Source organism: Moschus berezovskii, chromosome 24 (assembly GCF_049115385.1).
Source record: "Moschus berezovskii isolate FMDL1 chromosome 24, NW_MosBer_1.0, whole genome shotgun sequence".
In the NCBI taxonomy this organism is placed as follows: domain Eukaryota; kingdom Metazoa; phylum Chordata; class Mammalia; order Artiodactyla; family Moschidae; genus Moschus; species Moschus berezovskii.
The window spans coordinates 47,104,101-47,130,654 of record NC_142483.1 but is presented as its reverse complement, the minus strand read 5'-3'; the positions used below and the strand labels follow the sequence as shown (position 1 = coordinate 47,130,654).

The window sequence follows — 26,554 nt, the reverse complement described above, 5'->3', positions numbered from 1 at the left end:
GGTCACAAAATTTACCAGAGATTGTACAAATTTTTTTAACTTAAAATGCCTAAGATGTATAGACAAATTTAACATACTTTATATTTAAATATGGGTAAAACAAATCAGGAAATTTTAGTTTATTATTATAATTCCTATGTCATGAAATTAAACTATAAGGCTGAGCCTATAAACTATAACACCGCATATTTACACATTATTAAAATTTTAAATACATTGGTCTAATCACTTTAAATACCATTCTTATTTTATTATTTCAATGATTGCAAATATTGTTTAAGCCTCCCAGATACAGCTACATTTAAAGAAAAACACAACCTGTTTTTCCTATAAGTTTTTATCCAAATAAAGAAGCCCAACTTCTGAAATTTTAAATTCAATTTTACTTGCAGCAGAAGTACAAAATAAAGAAGTTTTAACCCTCATAAACAGAAAAGATAAGGTGGCTTAGTTAGAAATTTTAAAAATACAAAGGGAAGTCTACATTCCACTGGCCAGCACTGAACAGTAACTTGCACGGAGAGCAAAACGGGAATGTGGCATTCATCCCTGTCCTTTATTTCTGGGCAACATGGCTCACCACCAGGACAAGACACTTAAGAAGATCTAGCTTTCATCCCCCACAGACTCCGTACCACTCTGTATCTTACATACCTGAGAAGAAACATGGACTCATTCAATTGACCCCCGAGGGTACTCTTCGGCCGCAACTTGGATGGATTTTCTGTGGCAGGAAGGTAAAACAATATCCATAAGTGAACAAAAACATGAGCAGGGTATGACGTAGACAGAGATCTGAAGAGACAGATAACACAGATTAGGGACTGTCAGAAACAGCGTTTGGAGCAGCAGCAACACAGTCAAATGCAAGCTCACCTAGCCTGAAGGAGTGACTGAGTCGCTGCCCACTCTTCTCCGCCTTTGCTTGTCCACCTTGAGGGCTCTTCAGAAGTTCCGTGGAATCTTGGGACCCAGAATATTCCATGTTTCTGCTGTTTAACAAGAGAAAACTCAACTCAATCAAGCTTACTACTGAGCTTTCTATAGTTTTCTGTGTCGAACAAGAGGCTGGCAAAGATACTTAAGTTGCACAGGACATTTGGCCAAACTACGGAATTAGAAAGGTAGTATTTTTCATCGAGTAACTAAAATGAACACTTACTGTGTGCAAGGCACTGTACTAAGAAGCCTATCAAATTTATCCCTGAAAAATAAATAGCAGCAGGCCAACACAAGAAGTAAACCAGCACTCGAAGTATCAGTGAGCCAGTAATGAGCTTCCCTTTTATTTCTGCCCTTCCAGTGTTGCCAGCCCTGGGCTCAAAGAAGCCCCACGAGAACTCCTCTATTTCTGTTCCAAGGAACAGGAAAGGGAATCCCTAAGGGTCAGAGCAGGGGAAATACCCTAGTTTTTTGTTTGGTTTTTGGTTTGTCTTATTCCCTTTTGTCCTGCCCCAGCCTCCAGGTAATCTTGCAGCAGACACTTCTGGCCAAACCTAAAATCCTGCAGGAGGAACATCCCCTTTTCTAACCAGAGAGCTATGATCCCAAGAAGGTGAGGCAAATCTCTCTGTTCTCTTATTTTTCCTCTCTCACCATCCTCCTGTCACTTGGTCCCAAAGACATCCATCAAGAATAAAAACATACACCACGAGTAAGTGTGGTTCAGAGAGGGAAGGCAAGGTGCCTCAAAATTTGAAAACCAATGTATGTAAGAGCCCGTAAAGAGATCTAAAGGAGGGAAACCACATGATCGTATCGACTGATACAAAAAGGCACTTGACGTTTATTAATAACATTCGTTTCCAATTGAAAAGGGGAAGTTACAAAACCCTCCAGCTCATCGTGTGTGTGTGTGCGTGTGCGCGTGTGTGTGTGTGCACGCTCTGTTGTACCCAACTCTTGCGACCCTGAAGTCTGCAGCCCACCAGGCTCCTCTGCCCATGGGGATTCTCCAGCCAAGAATACTGGAGTAGGTCGCCATTTTCCTCCTCCAAGGGACCTTCCTGATCCAGGGATTGAACCCGTGGCTCTTGCATCTCCTGCACTGGCAGGCAGGTTCTTCACCACCAGCGCCACCAGGGAAGCCCGCTGTACTTAATGCAGAAAGGCTGAATGCATTCTACAATCAGAAACCAGGCGACGGTGTTCACCCGCACCACCCCTCATACGCTCAGTTCAGTTGCTCAGTCGTGGCCCACTCTTTCATTACCTCATTCATTATCATGCTAAAAAAAAGTCCTTGCAAGGCCAGTAAGAAATAAATGGCATACAGATCAAAAGAAGGATGGCATACTAAGGTGCCAGGTGTCCTAGGACTTGCTGTCACTGACGGACAAGGACCCAAGCCCAGGTTTCTGTACTCTTCATAGAGCCTGAAGTGTGAAAATAGCTGAAGCTCAGTGGACCGCAGAAACCAAAGTTTGAGAGAGACCTTACATGGAATTCAGATTTCTCTATCCAGTACACTAAATTGACAAGATTAAAATTAAGAAACAACCAACCATTATCACTGAATAAAGTGGAGAAAGGAGGAGTCGATTATCTGGACTTTGCCTCATCTACTTTTCACCACGTTCTTTTCAAAACACCATCACTTTTGTAAGTGTCCTGGGCTAAGATTTAATAATAAAAATGAAGTATATTAGTCAGGATGAGCTAGGTTATGCTGTGGTAACATGATCCACAAATACTAGTGACTTAGAATCTCCTAGCTTTATGTCTCACTCGTGCACACAGCCACCACAGGCAGGCAGGAAAGCTATGCTCATCGTGGTCACTGAAGACCCAGCCTGAAGGCAGCTCCACCTGGACATTTTCTTCCTGATCACCTCATCAGGAGAAAGAAATGTAGCAAATCACACCCTGGCTCTTTGAGTTTCTACCCAGAAATAACACATCACTGCTGCTCACATTTCATTAGCCACAGCAAGTCACAGGACTGCACCTAATTTCAAAGAGGGAAATGCGATCCTACCATGTGCTGACAAGGTGGGAGTCCAGGTGAACAGAACTAATGGCTACAGTACTAAAACCCTGTCTGAAGAATAAACAACTGACGAAAAACGAGCAAAGTCAAGCACACAAAATGTCAGGACTAAACTCTTTAAGCAACCCTTAATTAAACCAATGCTGGATTTTCTATTAGGAAAAGCACAGAAATGCACATCATTGAGGCTGCAATCACAGTAACGGGCCAAGTGTTTAGTAACCATGCCCCACACACAAAGATCAGCTTGTACTACCTGACGCTGGAATCCTCAGTGCTTGAGTCCTGATCATTTCGAGCAAAAGCATCCTTCCAAAATGAATGCTGCAGCAGGTCTGCCCAAGTCAGTCTTCATAAAACAGAAATGTTTAAAATCTATTTTAATATGATTTACCATGGAGAATTCCCAGGACAAGTCCTAGTTCCACATATCAGATTTGCTTCACATATTCCTTTTTATTATCTTTTTATTCTTAATTTTTAACTGGAAGATAACTGCTTTATAATACTGTGATGGCTTCTGCCATATAACAATGTGAATCAGTCATAAGTACACATGTCCCCTCCCTCCTGAAATCCCTTATCCCCTAACCCACCCCACAGGTTGTCAGAGAGTACTGCATTGAACTCCCTGTGTTTTACAGCAACTTCCCATTCGCTATCTGTTTTACATATGGTAATGTACATGTTTCAGTGCTACTCTCAATTCATGCCACCCTCTCCTTCCTTGCTGCTGCTAAGTCGCTTCAGTCGTATCCAACTCTGTGCGACCCCATAGACGGCAGCCCACCAGGCTCCTTCGTCCCTGGGATTCTCCAGGCAAGAACACTGGAGTGGGTTGCCATTTCCTTCTCCAATGCACGAAAGTCAAAAGTGAAAGTGAAGTCGCTCAGTCGTCTCCGACTCTTCACAACCCATGGACTGCAGCCTACCAGGCTCCTCCGTCCATGGGATTTTCCAGGCAAGAGTACTGGAGTGGGGTGCCATTGCCTTCTCCGTCTCCTTCCCTATCTGGGTCCAAAATCTGTTCTCTATATCTGCATCTCTATTCCTGCCCTGCCAATTTTGTAACTTCACTTTTAGAAGTTCATTCAGAAATAAAGAAAATTATCAACCTCATGACTACACAGAGTCACATTTCTGTTTAGAAGTCAAAACATTATTTAATTAGATCATCCATATTAAGATGACTTTAGGCCGTATCTGAAAACTAGACTCACTTTCAAAGCATTAAGTTTTACTACTGATCAATTATACCTGAGGTTTACTCAACTCAAAATGATTAAGCCTAAAATTCAAAAAAGACAGTAATTTATATCTAATTATTCAAAATTTATAAAATGAAATTCAAACTACTTTGGTTGAAATTAAAATACAAGCGATAAAGAACTGGCAGCCACAAGTATATACCCCTTTTATACAAATGGCTCCTAAAATTCACTAACAATTAAAATTGCCAATAAAATGGAATTTCTTTTTCATCTACCAAAGTAGCAAAAAATGTATAAGATCAACAAAGCCCACTGTATTTAACAATGGGAGGGAAGGAGCTTTCTAAAATTGCTGTAAGTATAAACCTTCCCATGTTCCTGGGATCAGCAAATGTGTCCACACTTTTAATGTTCTTATTAGCCTTCGGCCAGCAACCCCATCTTGAGAAACTTATTCAAAAGAGATAACTTCTTAAGTGACCAACAAGAAAGAGACAAGAACATATTTACCATAGCACTCAGTAGATATGATGCTCTAAATCAAGAAGCACTCTCAAAAAAAAATGTACATTCAGCAGCCACTTAAAATGACCAAGTGAAAAAATAAAATGACGAAGCAGATATATAAAGAAACTAGGTTATGGGGTGGTCCCATTTATGCAAAAAAGTATTTCATGTGGAATATAAATACATAAAAATGCATCCTAAATAAGGTCCTAAATTAGCTAAATTAAGCATATTTATATCTTATCCAAAAAATCTGGGAGATTATCCACCAAAGTAACACTTATCCTAAAAGCATTCTATTTCAAGTACAGCAGTGTCTTACAATTTATTCAAGTATAAACATTTTCTTCTATAGTTTCTCTCATATTTAATGCTGATACATTACATGCTATACTACATTTATTCATTTTACACCCTGAAGTAGAGACCCCAAACATTTTTCGAAAACCTCAAGAAACTAGGTTCTCTTGTCTTCCAGGCCAGGGAGACCCCCACCTTCATTCCCTACTCCCTTCTGCCCTCCCCTACTCTGTACCGTAAGGATCTCTAACTTTCTGCCATCCCTGCAACACAGAAAATTCACACTGTGCCTGTGATCTGTCACTTGACATTCCCAGTATGACAGGAATATCATATTGATAAATCACATCACATTAAAATAGGGCTCTGTTAGTCATTATTACATTAAGTATCTTGACAGCAAATCCACAGTGGGGTAGTCTAAGACAGTTTTAGCCTGAAATCCACAATGGAAACAAAAAAGTATACTCCTTGGATTTGGGGAGTTACAAGAAAATCTGTCAACCTATGAGGCAACTACGTGCCATTCTAGAAGAAAAACTGACTTTTAAAATGTCTCCTGGTTAAAAACACCTGCAAACAGAGCAGCCACTCAATGCAGACTCAGATTTCTCTTTTCTCCCCAAAAATAGGGAGATCATTTGAAAAGTTCATTCTATAATAAGAACAGTACAATTTTAGAAGTACACTGAAGGAAAAAAAAGATTCCACTGCTCATTCATGTTAAAATATTACCCATACATACCTTTTCTGGGGGTCTTTTTGAAGCAAACCATCAAGCAAATTAATAAAATCTGAAGAAGCTTTAGGACAAGAAGAATCTAGACACAAAATAATACCCAAAAAGGAAAGGTGGTTAAGTAACTGAAAAGACACCCTGCATCAATGTTATAGTAATAGCATTTTAAGCACATCAATTATTTTTAAGAGAACACAGAATACATGAGTAACAATAAAGCCTCCACTTAATGGAGGGGGGAACAAAAACTTTAAACTTTTTCCCTGGACCACAATAAAACATATATCTCAAAAACTAAGTTCTGACTAACCTCTAAACTTTCTCTTTACAACCCCAGTAATGATCATGAGCTCACACCCTTGTCTTCAACTATTAATTATGCTTCATTTTCTGGGGCATTCTTAACCAGCTTTGCTTGATAATATACTATGACTACAGTACTTGTAATCCCACTTTATTTCGAAGATTTTTAACAGGAAAAGAATAAACATCACAATATTATGATACTGTCAAATTCCATTCATCTCCAAGTGTTCTGTCTTTTTATATTGGACAGATGCATACCTTGGTCAAATTATCAGTCTATAATTAAAAGAAGTGGCCCAGAAGATAATGGCCAAAGCCATCAAAACAGATGGTGCTATTAGACACTGTGCCCACAGTCTGAACAAAATCTGGGTGAAATAATTACCCTTGGGCCGCCAGTGGTTTTCTTGACCAGACCTTTGTTACCTTCATTCTCAGATTTCTTTACCCTGCATAAACATCTTTAACTTATACAAGAAAACAATACTCAATGCTATGAGTACTTAAACAAGTAAAAAATCAGAAGTCATTATAAGAAATAGGAATGACTGATTTCTATGAAAACCAAAGTTAATAAAAAAAAAAAAAGAAACACTTTTTAAGAAATATAGACCCCTTTCAAAATATCAAGATTTTTTGGTTTTTTTCACCTAGGATGATTCTTAAAACACTGAAAATATTCTGCATTCCTATTTCTTCCGTCAATTATTGAGAATTTTTTTTTTCTTTTAAAACTCACACCTTTATTTTTCATAAAGTCTTATATTCATTTCGGGGTCTTAAGATTCACATCCTTTGAGGTACGTAGCAAAAGGTTTCATTATGTTTGTACCTTCTTTTTCTTTTCTTTCCTTAAAATTGTTAATGGTAGACACATTAATTACAATTTGTATGATTAAATTTTCAATACTTTTAAAACACTGCAACCAAATCGAGCTTAAACACTCAAGCTTAAGAGGGTAGCAGTCTGATTTCTCAAGATACAAGACTGAGAAATGCTTGATCTGTTCCTATTCAAACACTACACAGATTTAACTACATGGGACATGAGTACATATTAAGCAAATGGTATAGACATGTGAACACACCAAAACGACATAAAAGTTTAACTTTTAAATCTTTAAACGAGATTTCTTCTGATATAGGAGGACAAAATAATTTGTATTTTTAAATGAGGGAATTTAATAGTACTCTGCTTTCCATTCCGGCATCTTTTTAAAAATGGCAAAGGGAATACTAACAATTTCTAAAAATATCAATTTGAGACCATTTAGAAAACACAAATTTGAGGGGTTATGAACCAACAGAAACACTTTGGGATAAAAGTACACCATTGGTCCGTGTAGTAAATCAACAACATTTATAATAAAAAAGAAATCCTACCTTTTGGAATAGGCGGCAAAGGATCTTCATAACAAATCTTTTCCATTAGCTCTGAGACACATTCTGAGACGAATGGAGGCTTTCCTTAAATCAAACAAAAACTTGCAAAATTAAACAACAGTTTGCTACCAACAATAATTCTTAATAACTCTCAACTACAAATAGTTCAAAACTACATAATTTATAGGAAAAATACACACATATAGCATAATTAATTACTGAATGCTGAGTACACACCAGGCACACTGTCCATATATTTTTATATTTCAAGAATTAAAAATCTATCATCCTAAAAATACAAAATTCACTTATGGATAACCATACTCTAAGAGTTGCATGGGCCACTGGACACATCTGAAAATTCACAGTCAAAGGTACCTTTACAAGATTTTCTACTAATAATCAGTTTTCAACAGTTAGGCATATTGCAACATTCCAAATGATTACCATGAAAAATACCTCCTTGTCAAAAGTTCCTAAAATCCTGCACATGCTGAGACAACCAAGCAAGTCAGCAAAAATTAGTATATAGAAAAATTTAGAAAAATTGGCTTTTTCACCTCTTACAGGTAAACTCTTTGCAAACTACTTACGTAACCATTATGTATGTGTGTCCAGCTCTGATTTTAAACTGAACCAGAATGTAATCACCTGAAAACATTTCATAGAGCAGGCAGCCCAAGGACCAGAGGTCACTGGTGATGGAGAAGTCGGTACCCCTCACAATTTCTGGAGCTGTATAGATAAGAGATCCTAAAAATAAAGGAAAGGGCAGTTTTGTTAGGCATTTGTACTGTTGCCAACACACATATACCTAGGAAAGACTAGGTGAAGTGAAAAAAGATCGGAGAACAAGCACATGAATAGATCTTCATGCATAGTTCACATTTTATATGTTTTCTAATTTTAAGGTCCCACTTGCCAGGAGGGCTTCCCTTGGCTCAGTCGGTAAAGAAGTCACCTGCAATGCAGGAGACCTGGGTTCCATCCCTGGATTGGGAAGATCCCTTGGAGATCTTGGCAACCCACTCCAGTATTCTTGCCTGGGACAATCTCCATAGACAGAGGAGCCTAGCGGGCTGCAGTCCACGGGATTGCAAAGAGGCAGACACGACTGAGCGACTAAGTACAGAACTTGCTAAGAACATGTGCTTTCAGCCCCTAAGTCGTGTCTGACTCTTCAACCCCACAGACTGCAGCACACCAGGCTCCTCTGTCCTCCATAATCTCCCAGAGTTTGCTCAAATCCAAGTCCACTGAGTCAGTGATACTACCTAACCATCTCATCCTCTGCTGCCCGCCTCCCCTTTCACCTTCAATCTTTCCCAGCATCAGGGTTTTTCCCAATAAATTGGCTCTTTACATCAGGGTCCAAAGTATTAGAGTTTCAGCTTCAGCAACAGTCCTTCCAATGAATATTCAGGACTGACTTCCTTTAGGACTGACTGGTTTGATCTCCTTGCTGTCCAAGGGACTCTCAAAAGTCTTCTCCAGCACTACAGTTCAAAAGCATCAATTCTTTGGCGCTCAGCTTTGTTTACGGTCCAACTCTCACATTCATACACGACTACTGGAAAAACCATAGCTTTGACTAGACAGACCTTTGTAGGCAAAGTGATGTCTAGGTTTATCATAGCTTTCCTTCCAAGAAGCATCTTTTAATTCCATGGCTGCAGTCATCATCCGCCATGATTTTGGAGCCCAAGAAAATAAAATCTGTCCCTGCTTCCATTCTTTCCCCTTCTATTTGCCATGAACTGATGGGACTGGATGCTATGATCCTAGTTTTTTGAATGCTGAGTTTTATGCCAGCTTTTTCACTCTCCTCTTTCATCTCATTAAGAGGCTCTTCAGTTTCTCTTCACTTTCTACCATTAAAGTGGTATTATCTGCATATGTGAGAATGTTTTGAAATATAAAGCTTTTGAATATAATCACCTGAGAAAGAGGTGTGGCACACTGAAGTGTATTCTTTTAAATTAACAATTCAAATAGTTGTAAGAAAAGAACCTTTGATCATTATCAACAATACCTTGATTAGGATAGATTAAGTTATATAGAAGTCAGCACTCCAAATTCTCACTGGCTTAACTACACAAGTGTCTTCATCATAAAACCACACATCCCCTACAGGTCAGACAATGGGCTTCAACCCTCACAGTCCATCCAAGACCCAGGCTACATTTCAGGACATGCTTCCTCAGTCAGCAAGGTGGGGGCAGAGAGTGTGGTTAACTTAACACCGGCTCTTAAAACTCCCAACTTGAAGAGACTTCTGTGCGCTCCTGGTGAGCTGTGGCAGGGACGATGCAACCTACCACGTATCCAGAAGAGGAACGGGCAGCCGTTTGGTTAACAGCACTAGTGTTTACCATGTACACTGGATAGAGTTTAGTATTACCCAGAAACACCAAATTCCAGAGTTAGAAAGCACCCCTGCTTACTGACATGCACAGCTGAGGCCTGGAAAGTACCCTCACATCCTCTAAGCCAAGGAGTTGGGCAGTTACAGGCCACCTGCCAAAACCCAGGGTTTCCTACCTTCCAATGAGAATGTCCTTCCCATGAAGTGAGTCATCACCAGTCACTAGAAAAGAGGTTAACGCACCCCCTTCATGGAGATTGTTCTTGGATTAAACTCAGAAATGACCAAGCATCACTGCTGAAAACTGACATTTCTCTGTAACACAGCCCTCTTCCCCTTTTGAAGGGACCATTTCAAAAGGTACATTCCTGAAACACACTGCCCTCCTTGGTTTCTATAATAAAAGCGTAGTCTACAATACTCATTTTCACAGGATGCCAGTCATCCCATGGAATGATATTTGGGGATTTACAGAGCCTTCTTCCTGGGCATGAAATTTTTCTTCAACACTGACCCTGAAAGTTAAACTTCTTTCCTCACATTTATGGGCCTCTGGTTCACCTGCTGCTCCCCATCACGTTCTCATTCTTCTCATCCAGGCCATGTGACCACAGACCCAGGGATGCCGCCCTCTCTCCCAGTGCCTTTTGCTTCCTGGTGAGTCTCACTGGTCCAAAGTCTCAAGTACTGCACCAGGAACTTAAGGAAAAAAGGTTTTTACCACTTCTATCAAAAGTTCTCACATAAGAAATATGACTTCCTGGTCAGGGAACTAGGATCCCACATGCCACATGGCACGGTCAAAAGAAAAAAAAAAAAGTAGGGAAAAAAAAAAAGAAATTTGACTTCACACTCTCCCCTCAAGCACAGCGAGCTAACAGCCTAGGCCCCATCTCACTGTCAAAACCACCTCCCAAGGATGCATCCCTAAAAATCTCTCACACTTGCAGAATATTAGCTACTTAACAATGCTGAATATGTACTGAGCTACTGGTGTGTGCCAGACACCGGGGTTAAGTACTGAGGATACAGCAGGAAGGGAGAGAAAATCCCCTTCCTTACGTTCTAATGAGCGGTCAGAGATGAAGTGAAGAAGGCTCTGTCAGAGGTTCCCTGTGCTTTAAATGGCATTATATCCACATGGAAAACCTTAGGTCCAAGACAAAGCCATCCATAAATCCAGGCTTCTCCTGGTCCTTACTATTTATTTTCAATACATCATTTGGCTGGTAACATAAAAGGTGGACATTTTCTCCAAAACACAGGACTTGCGTGGCCCTTTCTCCAAAACACAGGACTTGCGTGGCCCTTTCTCCAAAACACAGGACTTGCGTGGCCCACCACTGGAGTTCAGACCTTGAAGCTCGCCTCATACCTTTCACTCTACTTTTCATGTTTTTCTTCACGTTTTCCCCGCTGTCACCTCCTCCTTCTTCTGCTGCCACCAAGGCGAAGAACTCTTCCAAATTTTCACCTTCCACTTTGGCCAAGGAAAAATTACTAAACTTCAGTGTTCCAGGCCCTTCCAAGAGTATCTATAAAGGTGAAGAAACAAATGTGTTCAAATACAAATTCAATGTAATTTGCATTTCCATCGTACCTCTTATAATCTCACTACAGAACCCTGAATATTGGCTTTCTTGCTTCATCACAGCTCAGAAAATTAAACACAATTTTTTTTAAAAGAAGATGCTATGCTCAGTCACTTCAGTCACGTCCAACTCTTTGCAATCCTATGGACTGGAGCCCGCCAGGCTCCTCTGCCCATGGGATTCTCCAGGCAAGAATACCGGAGTGAGTTGCCATGCCCTCCTCCAAGGGATCTTCTCGACCCACGGATCGAACCCGTGTCTTCTGCTCTGCAGGATTCTTTACCGCTGAGCCAACAGGGAAGCCCCAAAAACCTTAGGAAATGTAAATCCAACACTAACAGAATCAAATATTAAATTCTCCCTTCTCAGATGCAGATGAAACATGTGTCATCAAACCACAGAGGGAAACAGCAGTCTTTTGGGAAAGATGAAGAATGTACATGAAACAGTTTACTCATGAACCCTCAGTAACAGCTGAAAGAGGATTTGGAAACCCACCAGTACTAGGCGTTGTTTATTTAAATGAGGAAGTGTGACTTAGGGTTCAGACCAAGGGTTCTGAAGTTAGAAACCGAGATTTGACCCCTAGGTTCACCACTTACTGGCAGTCTAACCTGCAGAAATTACTTCCCCTTTGTAAATCTCAGTCTCTTCACCTATAAAATAGGGAAAGTGATACTTCAGATAGTTTTAAGGATTGAGGTTCCATGACTGGCATATGAAGAGTGCTCAAGTCTGCTAATATAATTTGTGATTAGAAGTTATCTGTTGATTATTGAAACTATACCAGGAACCAGTATTCTCTTACCTTTATCCTTTCCCTCCCTTGCAAGGGGCTTTTTGATCTAGTCACAAATTCTAAGGATGTCAGTTAGTCTACCACATTGACTTTTAAACTTTTTTTTGAGCACCTGAAGGCCTCGTTAAGACAACAACTAGTCTCTACCCTGAGAGTTTCTGATTCAACAGGTCTCGGGTGAGGCCCAAGAACCTGAATTTCTAACAAGTCCCAGGTAATGTTGATGCTGTCAGTCCAGGGAATACACTTGCAGAACCACCGGCAGATGGTAGATAATTTTTAAGTTAGCAAATATTTCAGACTTTGCAAGCCATACGGTTTCTGCCCTGACTTCTCAAGTCTGCAACCTCTGACAATACATAAATGAAAGGGTGTGGTTGTTACAAGAGAACTCCATTCACAGAAAGAGGCATCCTGCTGGAACTCCTCCAAACCCAGTTCTAGGATAAAAGTTACCTTACAAATCAGCCGAAGCTCTAAGATTATGAACAGCTGATATGAGACCTCATTAAAGAGCTCACATATAGGAGCTGGCACATTATAGCCTCTGGGCCATATACTGTTACTGCCTACGTTTGTACAAGCATGCGCTAAGCATGGTTTTTATGGTTCTAAATGGTTGAAAAAAATGAAAATAATACTTCTTGACAAGTGAAAATTACATGAAAATGACATTTCCATGTCCACAAATAGAGCCTTTTTTGAAACAAAGTTACACCCACTCATTTACATATTGTCCACAGCAGCTTTCAGGGCTGGAACAAAGTTAAGTGGTTACAGTCGTCAAACAAGTATATGAATATTTCAAATAAGAATGTCTGTTACAGAGAGTTTGTATGGAGGTTTTTTTTGTAGGTTTCATTTTGTTCTTATACAGATGGCCTAAAGTAACATTTAACAAAAACATATTCAAGTTTTCATTTCATTAACAAAGGAAAAGCAGCAGCAAATAAGACCAGTAACACACACACTCCCTCAGAGTACGAACTTATAAAGGCACCAGGTGCCGCTGACTGAGAGCATACTCTACGAACTTCACCTAAACATAATACGTAATTCTCACTCTCTCCTTGAAATATCTGCCCCCTCTCCATCAGAGGCAAGAAACCTAAGGTACAGAGAGACAGAGAGGGTAACTGGTCCGGGACACACAGCATCTCAGTATTGGTGTTGATGTGACCCTACAACACTGTAACACATCTAGTGATGGGCAATTAGTTCTACCAGAAAAGAAAAATGTTTGATATCAAATAGCAGGAATCAAACACACATTGTCAAGAATGTCATTATCAAACTAAAATAATGGCTCATAAGTGTGAACTATAATTTAACAACGAGGAGTCTTATTCTATAGGTCTATTGAGCTCATCATTCACAATGTACCTCAAGAGCAATGACACTCCAAGAATCCTGAAAGGAGGGGAGATTTCACTTTCTAAAAGGTACTTCAACAGGCAGCTAAAGAGGAACCTAAAATATAATACTATGTACTTTTGTTAAAAAAAAAATGTTGACTAAAAAATTTCAAGATGCTCTAAATATATCACAGTTGTATCTAAAAATAAAAACATCTTTGAGGAAGCATTATAAATTGAGACACAGTCAGGGAATCAAAAGTTTCATGAATTACCTTCCTGGGAGAAATGTCACAAAAGAGAATGCCAAGTTGATGAAGATGATGTAATCCAGTCAGCAGGTCAATCCCAAATTCTCTCACTACATCTTCCGGGAGATTTTCATCTTGAGCAATAACCATTTCTAAAGAACCACCTGCAAATTGATTAAAATCACCCACTTTAACCCACCAACATTATACAGTGCCTCTAGAAAGGTTCCATGATGGGACCTGAGCATTAAAACATGATCAAATCAGTCCACTTGGACAATCTGATGGGGAAACATACTCGTGAAAGAACACTGGTCCAGGAACCCTAACAGGAAGCTCCACACTCCAGAGCCAGCTAAGGGCGAATGGCTGCTCGGCCTGGAAGGATAGTCAATAAATATGCCAGTGGAGTGAAGGAAGAATCTCTCTGGCACTGTGATCTCTCACTCCAGACCCCTTGGGAAAGAAACAGCTACAGAAATTAGTGTTAAGTGCTAATGTAAACTGTACACTTTAATCACACTGTGCAAAGGATAGTCATGTTTACCCCCATGCAAAGTTAGGTCACATTCCGCAAGTACTGCCTAGCACAAAAAGGTGCTCTTCCTTAAGAGTTAGAAAATTACAAACTCTGATGTACACCACTGATGAAATAATAGGTCAGTAGCAGACACGCTGTGAATTCCATGTCTATATCCTTTCAAGGTCCCTGTCATAACTCTACCACCTAAGTGTCAGAAACAAACGTTTGTTTTTTTTTAAGGATCAAGATTATAATTAGTAGTCAAGTTCAGAGACAAAGAAGTCTTAGCTGGCAGCTGAAAGTTCAATCAGAATTCCTGTGATGAAGGTAGGAGGCATTCTGGGTTCTGTTCATTTTGTTCAGTGGGTAAGGAACCATTCCAAAGACAGGTATAAATGAGTTAGATTGTTACAACAGCCAGGGGTCAGAAATAACTGCTGAAACAAAAAGTAACACAGGTGGGGTCCCCTGATCACCTCAACAGTGTGTACATCTTAGAAAGAAATTAAACCACCGTCTCCTCTCATTGATTCAAAAAATAAAATGCAAAATGCAAATAATTTACTATGCCAAATAAGCTCTTTCATAATAGATTTATAAATTCTAAGGGCCAATAGGTAGGTAAGAGACGCATAAAGCTAGAAATAATTACATTTCATCTTAATGTTTAATGATTCTTTATTATTACTCAATGTATAACTATGGTACTTACATTTTTTCCTAAAGACACTGAAACTAAAAGTCCAGTCAATACCTATGTATTTAGTCACCTTTCTCTCTGTATACAGTCTTGGAAAATTTTATCAAGCAAGAGCTGTTATCTCTAATTATTGCCAGGTGGTGGAATTTGTTGATTCATCTATTTTTCTATATTGCTTAAGTTTTACTAATGCAAGTATCCTTTGCATAAAAATAAAAAAATAAGAACTAATTAGGTAATAGGTAGTTGACCTCAAATCTTTTATTTTTCTTGAATGGAAAAACTTGATCAATCATCATTTAAAATTATTTCTAAATTTTATGAAGATGATTTAGTATTATTCTATACCAAAGTTAACCCTAAACTGCATCTCTTCCTCTTACCAAACACCTTTGCTTTTTTCCTGTCCCTAATATATCAAACAACAGATGCTCAAGTTAATGTAGTCAATAGTATGCTTATATTCATAGTAGAAGAAAAAGTGAAAAATAACAAAACCCACATCATATGTTTTTTTCAAAGCAATATACGGTGACTATAATCGCAGCACTTCTTCACTCCTACCTGTGCAGAGCTCCACAACTAGCCAGAGATGGTTGCTGGTTTCATACCATTCGTGAAAAGTTACAATGTTCTTGTGCTTAATTTCATGGGTGAGACGGACCTATAAAAACACACAGCAGTCACACTAAGAAAAAAAGTTCTTAAAACCTTTGAATCTATTAAAAAACACCTAAATATCACACCTGGGAAATAGATAAGAAAACAATGGCACTTATTCAGTGGAATAAAATAATAAATAAATTAAAATATAGACATTAAGAATGATGGTTATGTGCTTACTCAATCAGTCATGTCTGACTCTTTGCAACCCCATGGACTGTACAGCCTGTCAGGCTTCTCTGTCCATGGAATTCTCCAGACAAGAATACTGGAGTGGGTTGCCATTTCCTTCCCCAAGGGGATCTTCCTGATCCAAGGATCAAACTCATATCTTCTGCATTGCAGGTGAATTCTTTATCATCTGAGCCTCCAGGGAAGCCCTAATGTGAACATACTGATCTTAAAATGTACATTTCCAAAGGATTATAAGAATATTTGTATATCAAAAACAAAAGTGAATTCAAAAACTGAGTAATAAAGATGCAAAAGCATGTCCGTTAAAAAATATTAAGTTGCTTTGGGGATTTTTGGCTTTCCCCCTTTAAAAATCCCATTAAATACAGGAACTAAAAACTACAAAAATGTGTACAGAATATCAAGATTCAGAATTGCTGATGACCGATTATTAAAGTGCACTGGATCCTTGCTGATTTTCTTAAAAATAAAAAAAAAAAAGAAATTCTACTGTCACTCAACACAGGCTAATGAGCCCATAATTTGTAGAAACACAGAGCTCCCTGTTTAAGAAATGGAATTTGGCACACTCCAGGAACAACTTAGTGGGCTCATATTGTAGAAGACAGATGAGGAGAAAACCAAACAGAGTGACCAAGGGAGAATTTGAGGATCATCTTGTAATAAATCCCCAGTATAAGGCCACTAGAGAACGGGGAGAACCCTGGGTAAATAAGTTTAAAGGGATCCTCGCTAATTCTGGCTCGGGAAGGGGAGGTCCCAGTGAAAAAAGAAAGGAGATACAGAAATCTCAAAAGAATTCAGGCCACAGCACACTCCTCCGGACCCTCCCCATCATTCAGTACTTGCCAAGTACCTACTCTTCCAGACAATGCTCTGCCAATCTCACCCTCCACCAGGACCCCCATCACCCATGTGCAGCCTCCACTGGCCAGTGCAGGAGACACTGTGGCCAGTACTCGCCACAGAGGGCCACTGTGCTCTGGAGCAGCAGCTGGGATGAGCTTCAAGTATAAAATACACACCAGACGCCCAACAATCAACATCAAAATTAGAAAAATATCTCACTGGTTGCACACTGAAAAAATAATACACGGTATTATTAATCTCAGGTGAGATTAATATATGTTAATAAGATGAATTTCACCTATTTATTATCCTTTTTCAATGTAGATACTATGAACTTTACAGTTAGATTTATAACCCCCATTACATGTCTATTGGACAGCATTGCTAGATTTTTTAACTGGTAACATTATTCCCTCCAAAATCTCTTCCACACATCCTAATCCATGACCACCACTCACTCACTCTCCAGCTCACTTGCTCTAGGACCCCCACTCTGGTTCAATCCAACCCTCCCCACAGTCTGCATACACCTAAGGCACTGAAGCAGACACAAACCATGCTGATTGCTCCGCCTTCCACTCATGATCCCCACTCTGCCCTCCAGGTGACCTATTCACACCTTTCCTTTCCTCTTTTCTAGAACACTGCCTGCACCTTTCCCCTAACTAAAGACTTAAAGATTCTCAACTCAGTGAAAAAGTAATCAGAAGAGAAATTCCTCCTGTTCCCAGTTTCAAATCAGCCGACTAGAGAGCATCTTGTCCCATATACCTGTCTTCCCTCAACTGTCCACACGCCTTTCAAAAGCCCACATCTCCTCACGCAGGTGAGGATGGCTGTTTAAAATAACAACAACAACAATGACAAAAATAACAAGTGTTGGCCACAGCGTGGAGAAATGATATCCCCTGCACACTGTTGTGGGAATGTATAATGGTAGGGCCTCTGGGGAAAACCGAATATTTCACGGGTTTGGACAAATCTGTAATGACTTGTATTATTACAGAGTCTATCATATAGAAGAGTTTCACCGCCCTAAAATCCTCTGTGCTCCGCCTATTCATCCCTCCCACTCTCCCCCCACTCCCCAAACTGTGGCAACTACTAATCATTTCCATAGTTTTGCCTTTTCCAGAATGTCACATGGTTGGAATCATATACTATGCAGCCTTTTCAGACTGGCTTCTCTTACCAAACAATGTCCACTTAAGGTTCCTCTGTGTCTACTTGTGGCTTGATTGCCCATTTCTTTTTATTAATGAACAGTATTCCAGTGTATATGTGTTCCAGTTTGTTTATTCACTCGCTCACTGCAGGGCATCTTGATTGTTTTGATTACAAACAAAGCTGCTGTAAACATCTGTGTGCAGGTTTTTGTGTTGATGTAAGTTTTCAACTCTTTTGGCTAAGTACCAAGAGTGTGATTATTCAGTCATTCAGAACTCTCTTCATCTTGCAAAAATGAAAATTTCTACACATTAAGCAGTAGTTCCCCATTTCCCCTTTCCCTGGCAATCACCATTGTATTGTACTTTTCTGAAAGGTACCTCATATAAGATGGGGATGGCTGCACAGTAATAGCCATATACTTACTGACAATATCAAACTACATACTTAAAAATGGTTAAGATGATAAACTTTGTTATGCGTGCTGCTGCTGCTGCTAAGTCTCTTCAGTCGTGTCCGATTCTGTGCGACCCCACAGACGGCAGCCCACCAGGCTCCTCCGTCCCTGGGATTCTCCAGGCAAGAGTACTGGAGTGGGTTGCCATTTCCTTCTCCAATGCATGAAAGTGAAAGTGAAGTTGCTCAGTCGTGTCCGACTCTTAGCGACCCCATGGACTGCAGCCTACCAGGCTCCTCTGTCCATGGGATTTTCCAGGCAAGAGTACTGGAGTGGGTTGCCATTGTCTTCTCCATTATTATGTGTATTTTTTTCCACAATTAAAAAAAAATAGCTAGGTTTGGTCCAAAGAGTCTGGGCTTTAAAGTGGTATAACTACTTTAAATCCAAGTTACTCTCACCTAATGTCCTTCCTTTGGAAAGCTTCATAAGCATGTACTAAATTTAAAAGTAAATGATCTAGGGACTTCCCTGATGGTCCACAGTAGCTAAGACTCTAGCTCCCAATGCAGGGAGCCAATGTTTGATCCCTGGTCAGGGAACTAGATCCCACCCATCACAACTAAGTCCTGTCACAGTCAAATAAATTTATTTTTAAGTGATCTGATAAAGACTGTATTTTCCCTGACTCATAAAAAAAACAAAAACCAGAAATCTAAGTTGCTAATTATTGATACTTGAGTATGTTTAGTAGCCATTATTCAGGACTGTTGGTACTAAGGAGAGAAGGTCACCCATTCCAGACTGAAAATGTACTGTCTGCTACCGTGAGTTCAGTGATTTCTGTTTACATACTACTTACTCCATCTGACCATCTTTTCCCACAGGGAGAGAAACATACTTGACTTACCCAATTGGTTATTTCAGGCCTCCTGCACTTATCAGTACAAAGAATAGCTACAAAATTGATGGTCCCCTTCCGTCGCCCTTTGTAGACCACAGTCTTGCTTCCTCGGCCAATCTCCTCATACAGGATGAAGTTTTCCATCTCTGGGTTGACTTCTCACCTTTGATAAAGTGACAGTCTAATAACATCTCTAACTCCTAAAAAGTAAACAAAAATGACACTTCAAAACCCAAACTAGCTGCATGATTGATTAGCATAAGCTATTTAATATGTAATAAATAAATCTAATAATTCTATAAATTCAAAAAGCCACCTACAAATGTTGATACAAATGTCTTTGTTTTTGTAAAATGAAAAAAAAAAACTAAGGAAACAAAAATAAAACAATTCACAAACCAATATTCAACTCCCTAGCAACAAGACCTTAACAAAAATAATGAAAATGACAGCTATTTTGAACACACGGAACAAAACCAGGGAATGAATGAGATTTCAGTCAACGTATCTTGATACAGCTCTTACTGTTACACCGGAAAGCACTTTGTGTCAGTAACTGTGTAATGAACGGGGTAATAAGCCCCATCTATTCTATGGGGTCGCACAGAGTCGGACACGACTGAAGCGACTTAGCAGCAGTAGCAGCAGCAACCATAAATTATAAGAAATGAGACAATGCATGTGAAAACACTATGTAAATAAATATGGAATGATAGTATTTCTATCTAACCCACAGAGATTTTAAGAGTGAATTCAAATATTATTCGAAGTCAGTGGTCAGCAAACTACTGGTTCCTGGGTCATATCCAGCCTGCTGACTCCTTTGTAAATAAGTGGAACACAGCCATGTCCAGTCATTTATATGTTGTCAAAGGATGCTTTCCAGTTACATCAGTAAGAGTGACCCTATGACCTGCACACCCTCTAAAATATTTGCTATCTGGCCCTTTACTGGAGAAAGTTTGCCAACTCTTTCAAATCATTTTTTTTTAAACCACCCACTATAATGACTTCATTTTCTCGGCCAACAAAATCACCTTATATTCATGAGTGAATAACAATCTGATGTAGTCTTATAAAAGGCCATGCAGTTGCAAAGAGTCAGACACAACTTAGCAAATAAACAACAGGGGCTTATACTTCAGCCAAGAACAGAAGTGTCAACATTTATACTGACAGTAGATATGCTTTCAGAGTAGCTCTAAATCTTGGAATGCTAAGGAAGTAACATGCTTCCTTACTTCCAGGAGAAATACAATTTTAAGTGGCTCCTATGTTCAGAAATGATTAAATGCAATACTTTTACCTGCCAGGTGAGCTATTCTGGGGCATTCTAAGCTTGACTCTCCAGAAGCAGAAAAAAATCACCTGGCTGCTATTAATATTGCTGCAAGATATGCTGCCCTTAAAGGGACCAACAGCAACCAAACCTCCGTCGTGGTCCAAAGAGATATTTCCCAAAATGATAATTTAGAAAAACTGGCACAAAGGGCCAACAGTTGGCCTCAGGAAAGGAAAAACAAGATTAGAAATTCAACAACTGTTGGTTTGATAAGAGAAAAAGCTTTAGTTTGGACTAAGGAACAGCCCTGCCCTATAAGGAGAGCCCTCCTTATCCCTGTACATGCATCTTGTCAGTCTGCTAACAAAATGACGGCTTTCATGAATCAATACTGTTGGGGAAACATCAACTAGTGGCAAATGGATTACACACTGCATCATCTAACAGATAAAGTATGACTTAGTCATGATCTGTGTTGTCACACTGGACTGAAACCTTTGCTTGCAGACAGTCTACTGCCTCTTATGGGGCTGAAGGACCAGCATTTTTAAGACTCAGAGGGTGAAATACAGAGGCCCTCCAAACATCTCAACCAAAAGCATTACTGTTGGTCCTTCTAAATCTCAGATCCACCCCTTCTGTAATTCAGAAACTCTCAACCTCTTGAGATAGTCACAGGAAACCCAATGCACTGGGCTCCTGCTTCTTACAATCCACAACTAATAAATGGAGAGTTACTCCAATACTGAAAGGCCTAATTGCTTCTATGAAAAATAACCATGTTTTGGCAGGGCAGTGTTTTTCTAGGGCACCCTCAGGAAACAAAGACCTCCAGCATCACACCTTGCAACCAGGAGAGTTCCTTTACTGGGAAAGGCACATCTGGAAGAACCATCTTCAGCATCACTAGAAAGGTCCCTCCTGAGTATTACTGCTGCTGCTGCTGCTGAGTCACTGCAGTCGTGTCCGACTCTGTGTGACCCCATAGACAGAAGCCCACCAGGCTCCCCCGTCCCTGGGATTCTCCAGGCAAGAACACTGGAGTGGGTTGCCATTTCCTTCTCCAATGTGTGAAAGTGAAAGTGAAGTCGCTCAGTCGTGTCCGACCCTTAGCGACCCCACGGACTGCAGCCTACCAGGCTCCTCCATCCATGGGATTTTCTAGGCAAGAGTACTGGAGTGGCTTGCCATTGCCTTCTCCGCCTGAGTATTACTAACCAACCTTTGTGCCACCGAACTCCAAGGAACACAACTTTTGTATTCATGTGACACATCTAAAGAAAGTGCAGAACTCTGACTGGACCTGCACTGCAACTGGTGATCTGAAAGTAAAGATTTTGCGGAATTAAAGCAGACAACATCCAATGAGACCGCTTTCCCAGGGTATGCAGATCTGGCCTGCTGGAAGTGTGTCACTGTGGGGCTGCACCCTGCAGACCTACAAGCCTTGTAACTGTTCAGTCTCAAAGAGAGAGCCTGTAGTCAGCGACAGCGACATAAATGACTTATCGGACAGGGGGTCTTAAATGCCTGAAGCAATGTGCTGGACAGACAATCCACTGTGTGTGGCAGACAGCAGGCAGAACAGGACATGGCAGCAATCTTTACTACTTGCGGGAGAAGGAGTCTACCATTTACAGGGGAACTGATGTCAGGAGGGCTCATCAGGTACCAGAGACTAATTAAGAGGACTGGATAGGCCTGTGAGTGAAGTAGGGCGTGGTTGAGCAAGGCATGTACAGAAACCAAGAGAACAGCCATCTTGAATGGGCTAACCATTTGGTCGCCAAACTTTAGATGATGGCATAAGACTTCAGATGATCACCAATGTCTGTGATCTTGATAACATATAGATTTTAGATTAAAAGTGCCTGGTAGATCTCTCTCCTACCCCTCCTTGGTAACTGTTATCTTAATAGGTTTCCACTCTGCACTTCCTCCTCCACCTAAGACACTACACTCAGGAAAGATACTTTCCGACATAAAGGGACAAAAAGCCGCTGCAACTACAAAACCTGACTCTTGATCAAAAGAGAGAAATGTAAAATATGTATATACATATTAAACAAAAATCTCGATTAAATAGAGTAGGGAGAGAAGAAGTGGGGCGCTCTCATACCCTGCGATGATAGCCAAGCCCAACTGGAAGAAGACAGACTCTTCTTTCCTGCAAGGACTCCAGCAATGGAGTCTTTGTTTACTACAGCCTTCCCAACTTACTCTTACCCTTTATAAAATCTTTCTCCTTCTCTGTCAAGCTGGGGAACTGTCTTGTTGTGGTTATACACACCGAATTGGAATTCCCTAAAGAAAGTGATGGACAGGGAGGCCTGGTGTGCTGTGATTCATGGGGTCGCAAAGAGTCGGACACGACTGAGCAACTGAACTGAACTGAAAGTGAAGTCCCTCAGTCATGTCCGACTCTTTGCGATCCCATGGACTGTAGTCTACATGGATTTTCCTGGCAAGAGTACTGGAGTGGGTTGCCATTTCCTTCTCCAGGGGATATTCCTGACCCAGGGATCGAACCCAAGTCTCCTGCATTGCAGGCAGACGCTTTACCCTCTGAGCCACCAGGGAAGCTCAAAGGCCATCTGTCCTGGAGAAATATCTGGCACTCTTTTGGTTCCGGTAAAGAGAACCAGTCCTGACCCCTGAGCCACCAAAATGCAGCCTTAACAGGAGAAATTTTGTGTCAAAAAAAAAAAAATACCCTGAGATCTTAAATGTTCACAAATTGGTTATATTATGATACATCAGCATAAAATGTTAAAATAAGTTTTTATATAAGATGAGTGATTCCTTCAGAATAAGTTTTTAGGCGACAAGAAAAAAACAACAAAATCTTAAAATTTTGAGTTTGAGTCAGGCCAAATTCATTTCCCCAATCTTTCATTGAATAGAGGCATCTGAGCAGGGCACAGCAGCCTGAAATTAACAAAACATATCAATTACAGAGTAGTCTTAGACAAGGGTGGTTTATTACCTGCAGTATTTCCTCTCTCTATGGGCTCAACTTCCTTAGAGCAAAATAAGAATTCAGACTATAAGTTATCTTTCAGATTTGAAAACCACTGTCTTTAAGATTCTTTTTTACTCAGTCCAAGGATGTTCCTCACCTCAGACTTCCTACTGCACATTTATTAAATGCTGTAACTTCTTAAATTGTAAAATAAAACACAAATACAGAAAAAAATCCACAAACGTATAGCTTTAAGAATTATTACAAGAAGGGCATCCTTGTAATCACCACCCAGACCAGCCACAGCACTTTGCCAAGAACTCCTTTCTGAGCCTCAAACAATCACAACTCAATACTCCCCCAAAAGTAATCACTCTCCTGACTTCCATGCGTTTCTTTACAGTTTTCTCATTCAAGTGCGCATTTCCAGACACCTCAGTTTAGTCTTGCACATTTTCTAAAAAGCATTGTGCGTCTTTTATGTCTCTTTTAATCTGCAAGTTCATCCAGGTATCATCAGAGCAACTCACACCTATCAGCACTTGAAGCATTTATGATTTCAGAGGGCTGGGCCTAGACTCAAAACTCTGAAACAGAGCAGGCAGCAGGGGCACGCAGGTGAAGCCAAGAACCTCCTCTTAATCATCCACACCTTCAAACCTTTAAACTCGCTCTCTAGCAGCATGAGCAACATCTGGGAACTGAGAAGTGCAAATTCTCTACCATGGGGCCCAGGTAGTTTTTACTGAATCAAAAACTCTGGAAGCGGGATCCAGCAATTTGCGTTTTAACTAGCCCTCCGGTTGCACGCTACCTTAGAAATCCAAGTCAACCTTTCCCGAGAGTACAAGAGGCTGCGGGCACTACACTGAGCACTAACTGGGGCTCCTCCTCGCAGCGCTTTTCGGACCAAATCAATTGCAGGCTTTGAGCTTCGTCTGACCTCGAAAGCGTAGGCTCTAAATCGCTACGTTAACACCCTCTCTTCCCGCCGCCCCCACGCCAAACTGGAGGCTTTCACTGCCTCCCCACGTCCAACGACATCAGTCAGCGAGGCCAGCTTAGAACCCAGGAAGCTAAACCAGAATTTTAAGAGATAAATCTCCGAATATGAGGTGTCTATAAAGCGCATCTCCAGAACCCAGGTCCTAGAAGAGGTGTTCCGTGTACCCTAAATCAGAAGTTTTGTAGAGTTCAACACAAGCACAAAAAAAGCGAAGCCCGAAGAGAGAGGGGGCGCTGGGGGCAAAGGGTCCACGGAGGGAGAGAGAGTGGTGGGTGGCCCCCCTGCAGACGGGCTGAGAGAGACAGGGACACAAATTCGTGGCCCCAAAAACCGCCACTGCCGCTCACCTGCTCGCTAGCTGGTGAGAAGCCGCAGGTCCATGGGCTACCTAGCGCTAGTGCTCGCGTCTCGGCCCCCCGTGCCTGAAGAAGAGTCCACTGGCCAAAGGCCAGGGGTGAAGCAATGGAGCAAGGCGGGACGCGAAAGGAACACCGTGAGGCCGTGTAGGTGAAGCACCCCTCCGGGTTTGGATTCGGCCAGCCGGTCTCCAAGGCAGCACGCAGAACGCCGGTTTGAGCGCCCAGCGCTGATTGGCTGAGCAGTTTCGGTTCCCATTGGCTGGGGCCGGGAAGTGGAGCCGCTAGGGTCAACTTCAATGGCCCCGCGCCCAGCGTTAAGACCAGCCCACCGATCGACCCCAAACCCGGGTAGAACGTGCTTGGGAAGGCAAGGCTCAGAGCGTCAGTGACCGGCCTTGCGAGTTCCGCACCGCTCCGCATTTGATCGGTCCAACCCTTCTCCAGGGCAGCACGCAGAACGCCAGAAAAAGCGCAGGGCTCTGATTGGCTGAGAAGTTTATGTTGCTATTGGCTGGGGCCTGGAAGTGGGCCCCGTATTACAGCGTTGATCCATCCTAACAGTGGGTGGGGGAATCGGGGCCTTGGGCTGGCCGTTGGGGCCCCTCCTGGGTAGTAGTTGCATAGTTGGTGGCAGTGCAGACTTACCTGTGCCCTCATCATTTCTTCCTTCCTCCACTGTCTTCAGTTTTCTTCCATCCTTTTAGGTGGAAGGGGCAACTTAGTCTGTAACAATCGCTCCTCAGGTTCCTTACCCTTTAGAAAATAGAAGGTTACGGATTATCTCCCTTCTTGTGCATGAGAAAAGACCAGAAACCCGATCTCCAGTTGGTTGATTATGACTTTCCAAGCTCCAAACTCTCCAGTTCCAACCACCAGAAACGTTAGCACAATCTCCTCTCTTCCACACGGAGTTAGCTCACAGATTTGGCATCACAAAGTTAGCTCACCTTTGGCATCAGAATTAGATGGCAGGATGGCATCACCAACTCAATGGACATGGGTTTGAGTGAACTCAGGGAGTTGGTGATGGACAGGGAGGCCTGGCGTGCTGTGATTCATGGGGTCGCAAAGAGTCGGACACGATTGAGCGACTGAACTGAACTGGTTAAAACAAGGCCCACCCACCCACAGAACTTCTGATTCTGTAATTCTGGTGAGCCTCCAAAATTCTCATATCTATTAAGGTGAGGTGAATGTTGCGGATAACGGACCACGCTTTGCAAACCTTTAGGCGTAGGAACTGTGTCTGTCTCTCATCTCAGGTTAATCATGTTTCCTGTTCTTTGACTTCTAACCCTTCTTGCTTTACCAAGAGTCTTAAATTAGCCATGATTCTCAGTTTTTTGTATTTAGGAGGTTTGATGTGGAAAAAAATTTCCTTACATTACCACTTCCTGATTAATCAAGACATACAATGAAATATCAGCTAATTTATTCTGAGTTTTTGACAGCCTCATCCTTAATGTCAGAAATAAGTATCTGGAATGTAGTTCTTCCTTAAAACTGGTTAAATACACATCACCTGTGTTGAAGAAGTTCCCATATTCTTGGAACAACTAGGGAACCTAAGAAAGATGTTCCACTTCTACTTAGGAGCCAAAACAGGTCATTTGGGAAAGGCTATAACTGTCCTCACAAAATAATTATGACCAGCCTAGATAGCATATTAAAAAGCAGAGACATTGCATTGCCAACCAAAGTCCGTTTAGTCAAGGCTAAGGTTTTTGCCATGGTCATGTATGGATATGAG

The 26,554-nt window shown here is 41.1% G+C and overlaps 1 protein-coding gene across 4 annotated transcripts in view; it reads right to left on the bottom strand.

Annotated features, from left to right (window-relative positions):
* ULK4 (unc-51 like kinase 4) overlaps nt 1–24,953 on the bottom strand; it is a 514,736-nt gene extending 489,783 nt beyond the window's left edge. For 2 of the 4 annotated variants that reach the window (XM_055414559.2, XM_088831696.1), the window contains exons 1-11: nt 24,793–24,948; nt 19,202–19,395; nt 15,585–15,684; nt 13,822–13,961; nt 11,176–11,335; nt 8,087–8,188; nt 7,436–7,519; nt 5,753–5,828; nt 3,246–3,338; nt 877–992; nt 655–724 (exon numbers count right to left, since the gene is read on the bottom strand). In XM_055414559.2, coding sequence (XP_055270534.2) covers nt 655–724; nt 877–992; nt 3,246–3,338; nt 5,753–5,828; nt 7,436–7,519; nt 8,087–8,188; nt 11,176–11,335; nt 13,822–13,961; nt 15,585–15,684; nt 19,202–19,339 — 1,079 coding nt within the window. In that variant the 5' untranslated portion in view covers nt 19,340–19,395; nt 24,793–24,948. Of the gene's footprint in view, nt 1–654; nt 725–876; nt 993–3,245; nt 3,339–5,752; nt 5,829–7,435; nt 7,520–8,086; nt 8,189–11,175; nt 11,336–13,821; nt 13,962–15,584; nt 15,685–19,201; nt 19,396–24,792 lie in introns of all 4 variants that reach the window. The other 2 variants (XR_008684254.2, XM_055414560.2) reach the window with 2 other exon arrangements.
* Nucleotides 24,954–26,554: the final 1,601 nt, after the last annotated feature.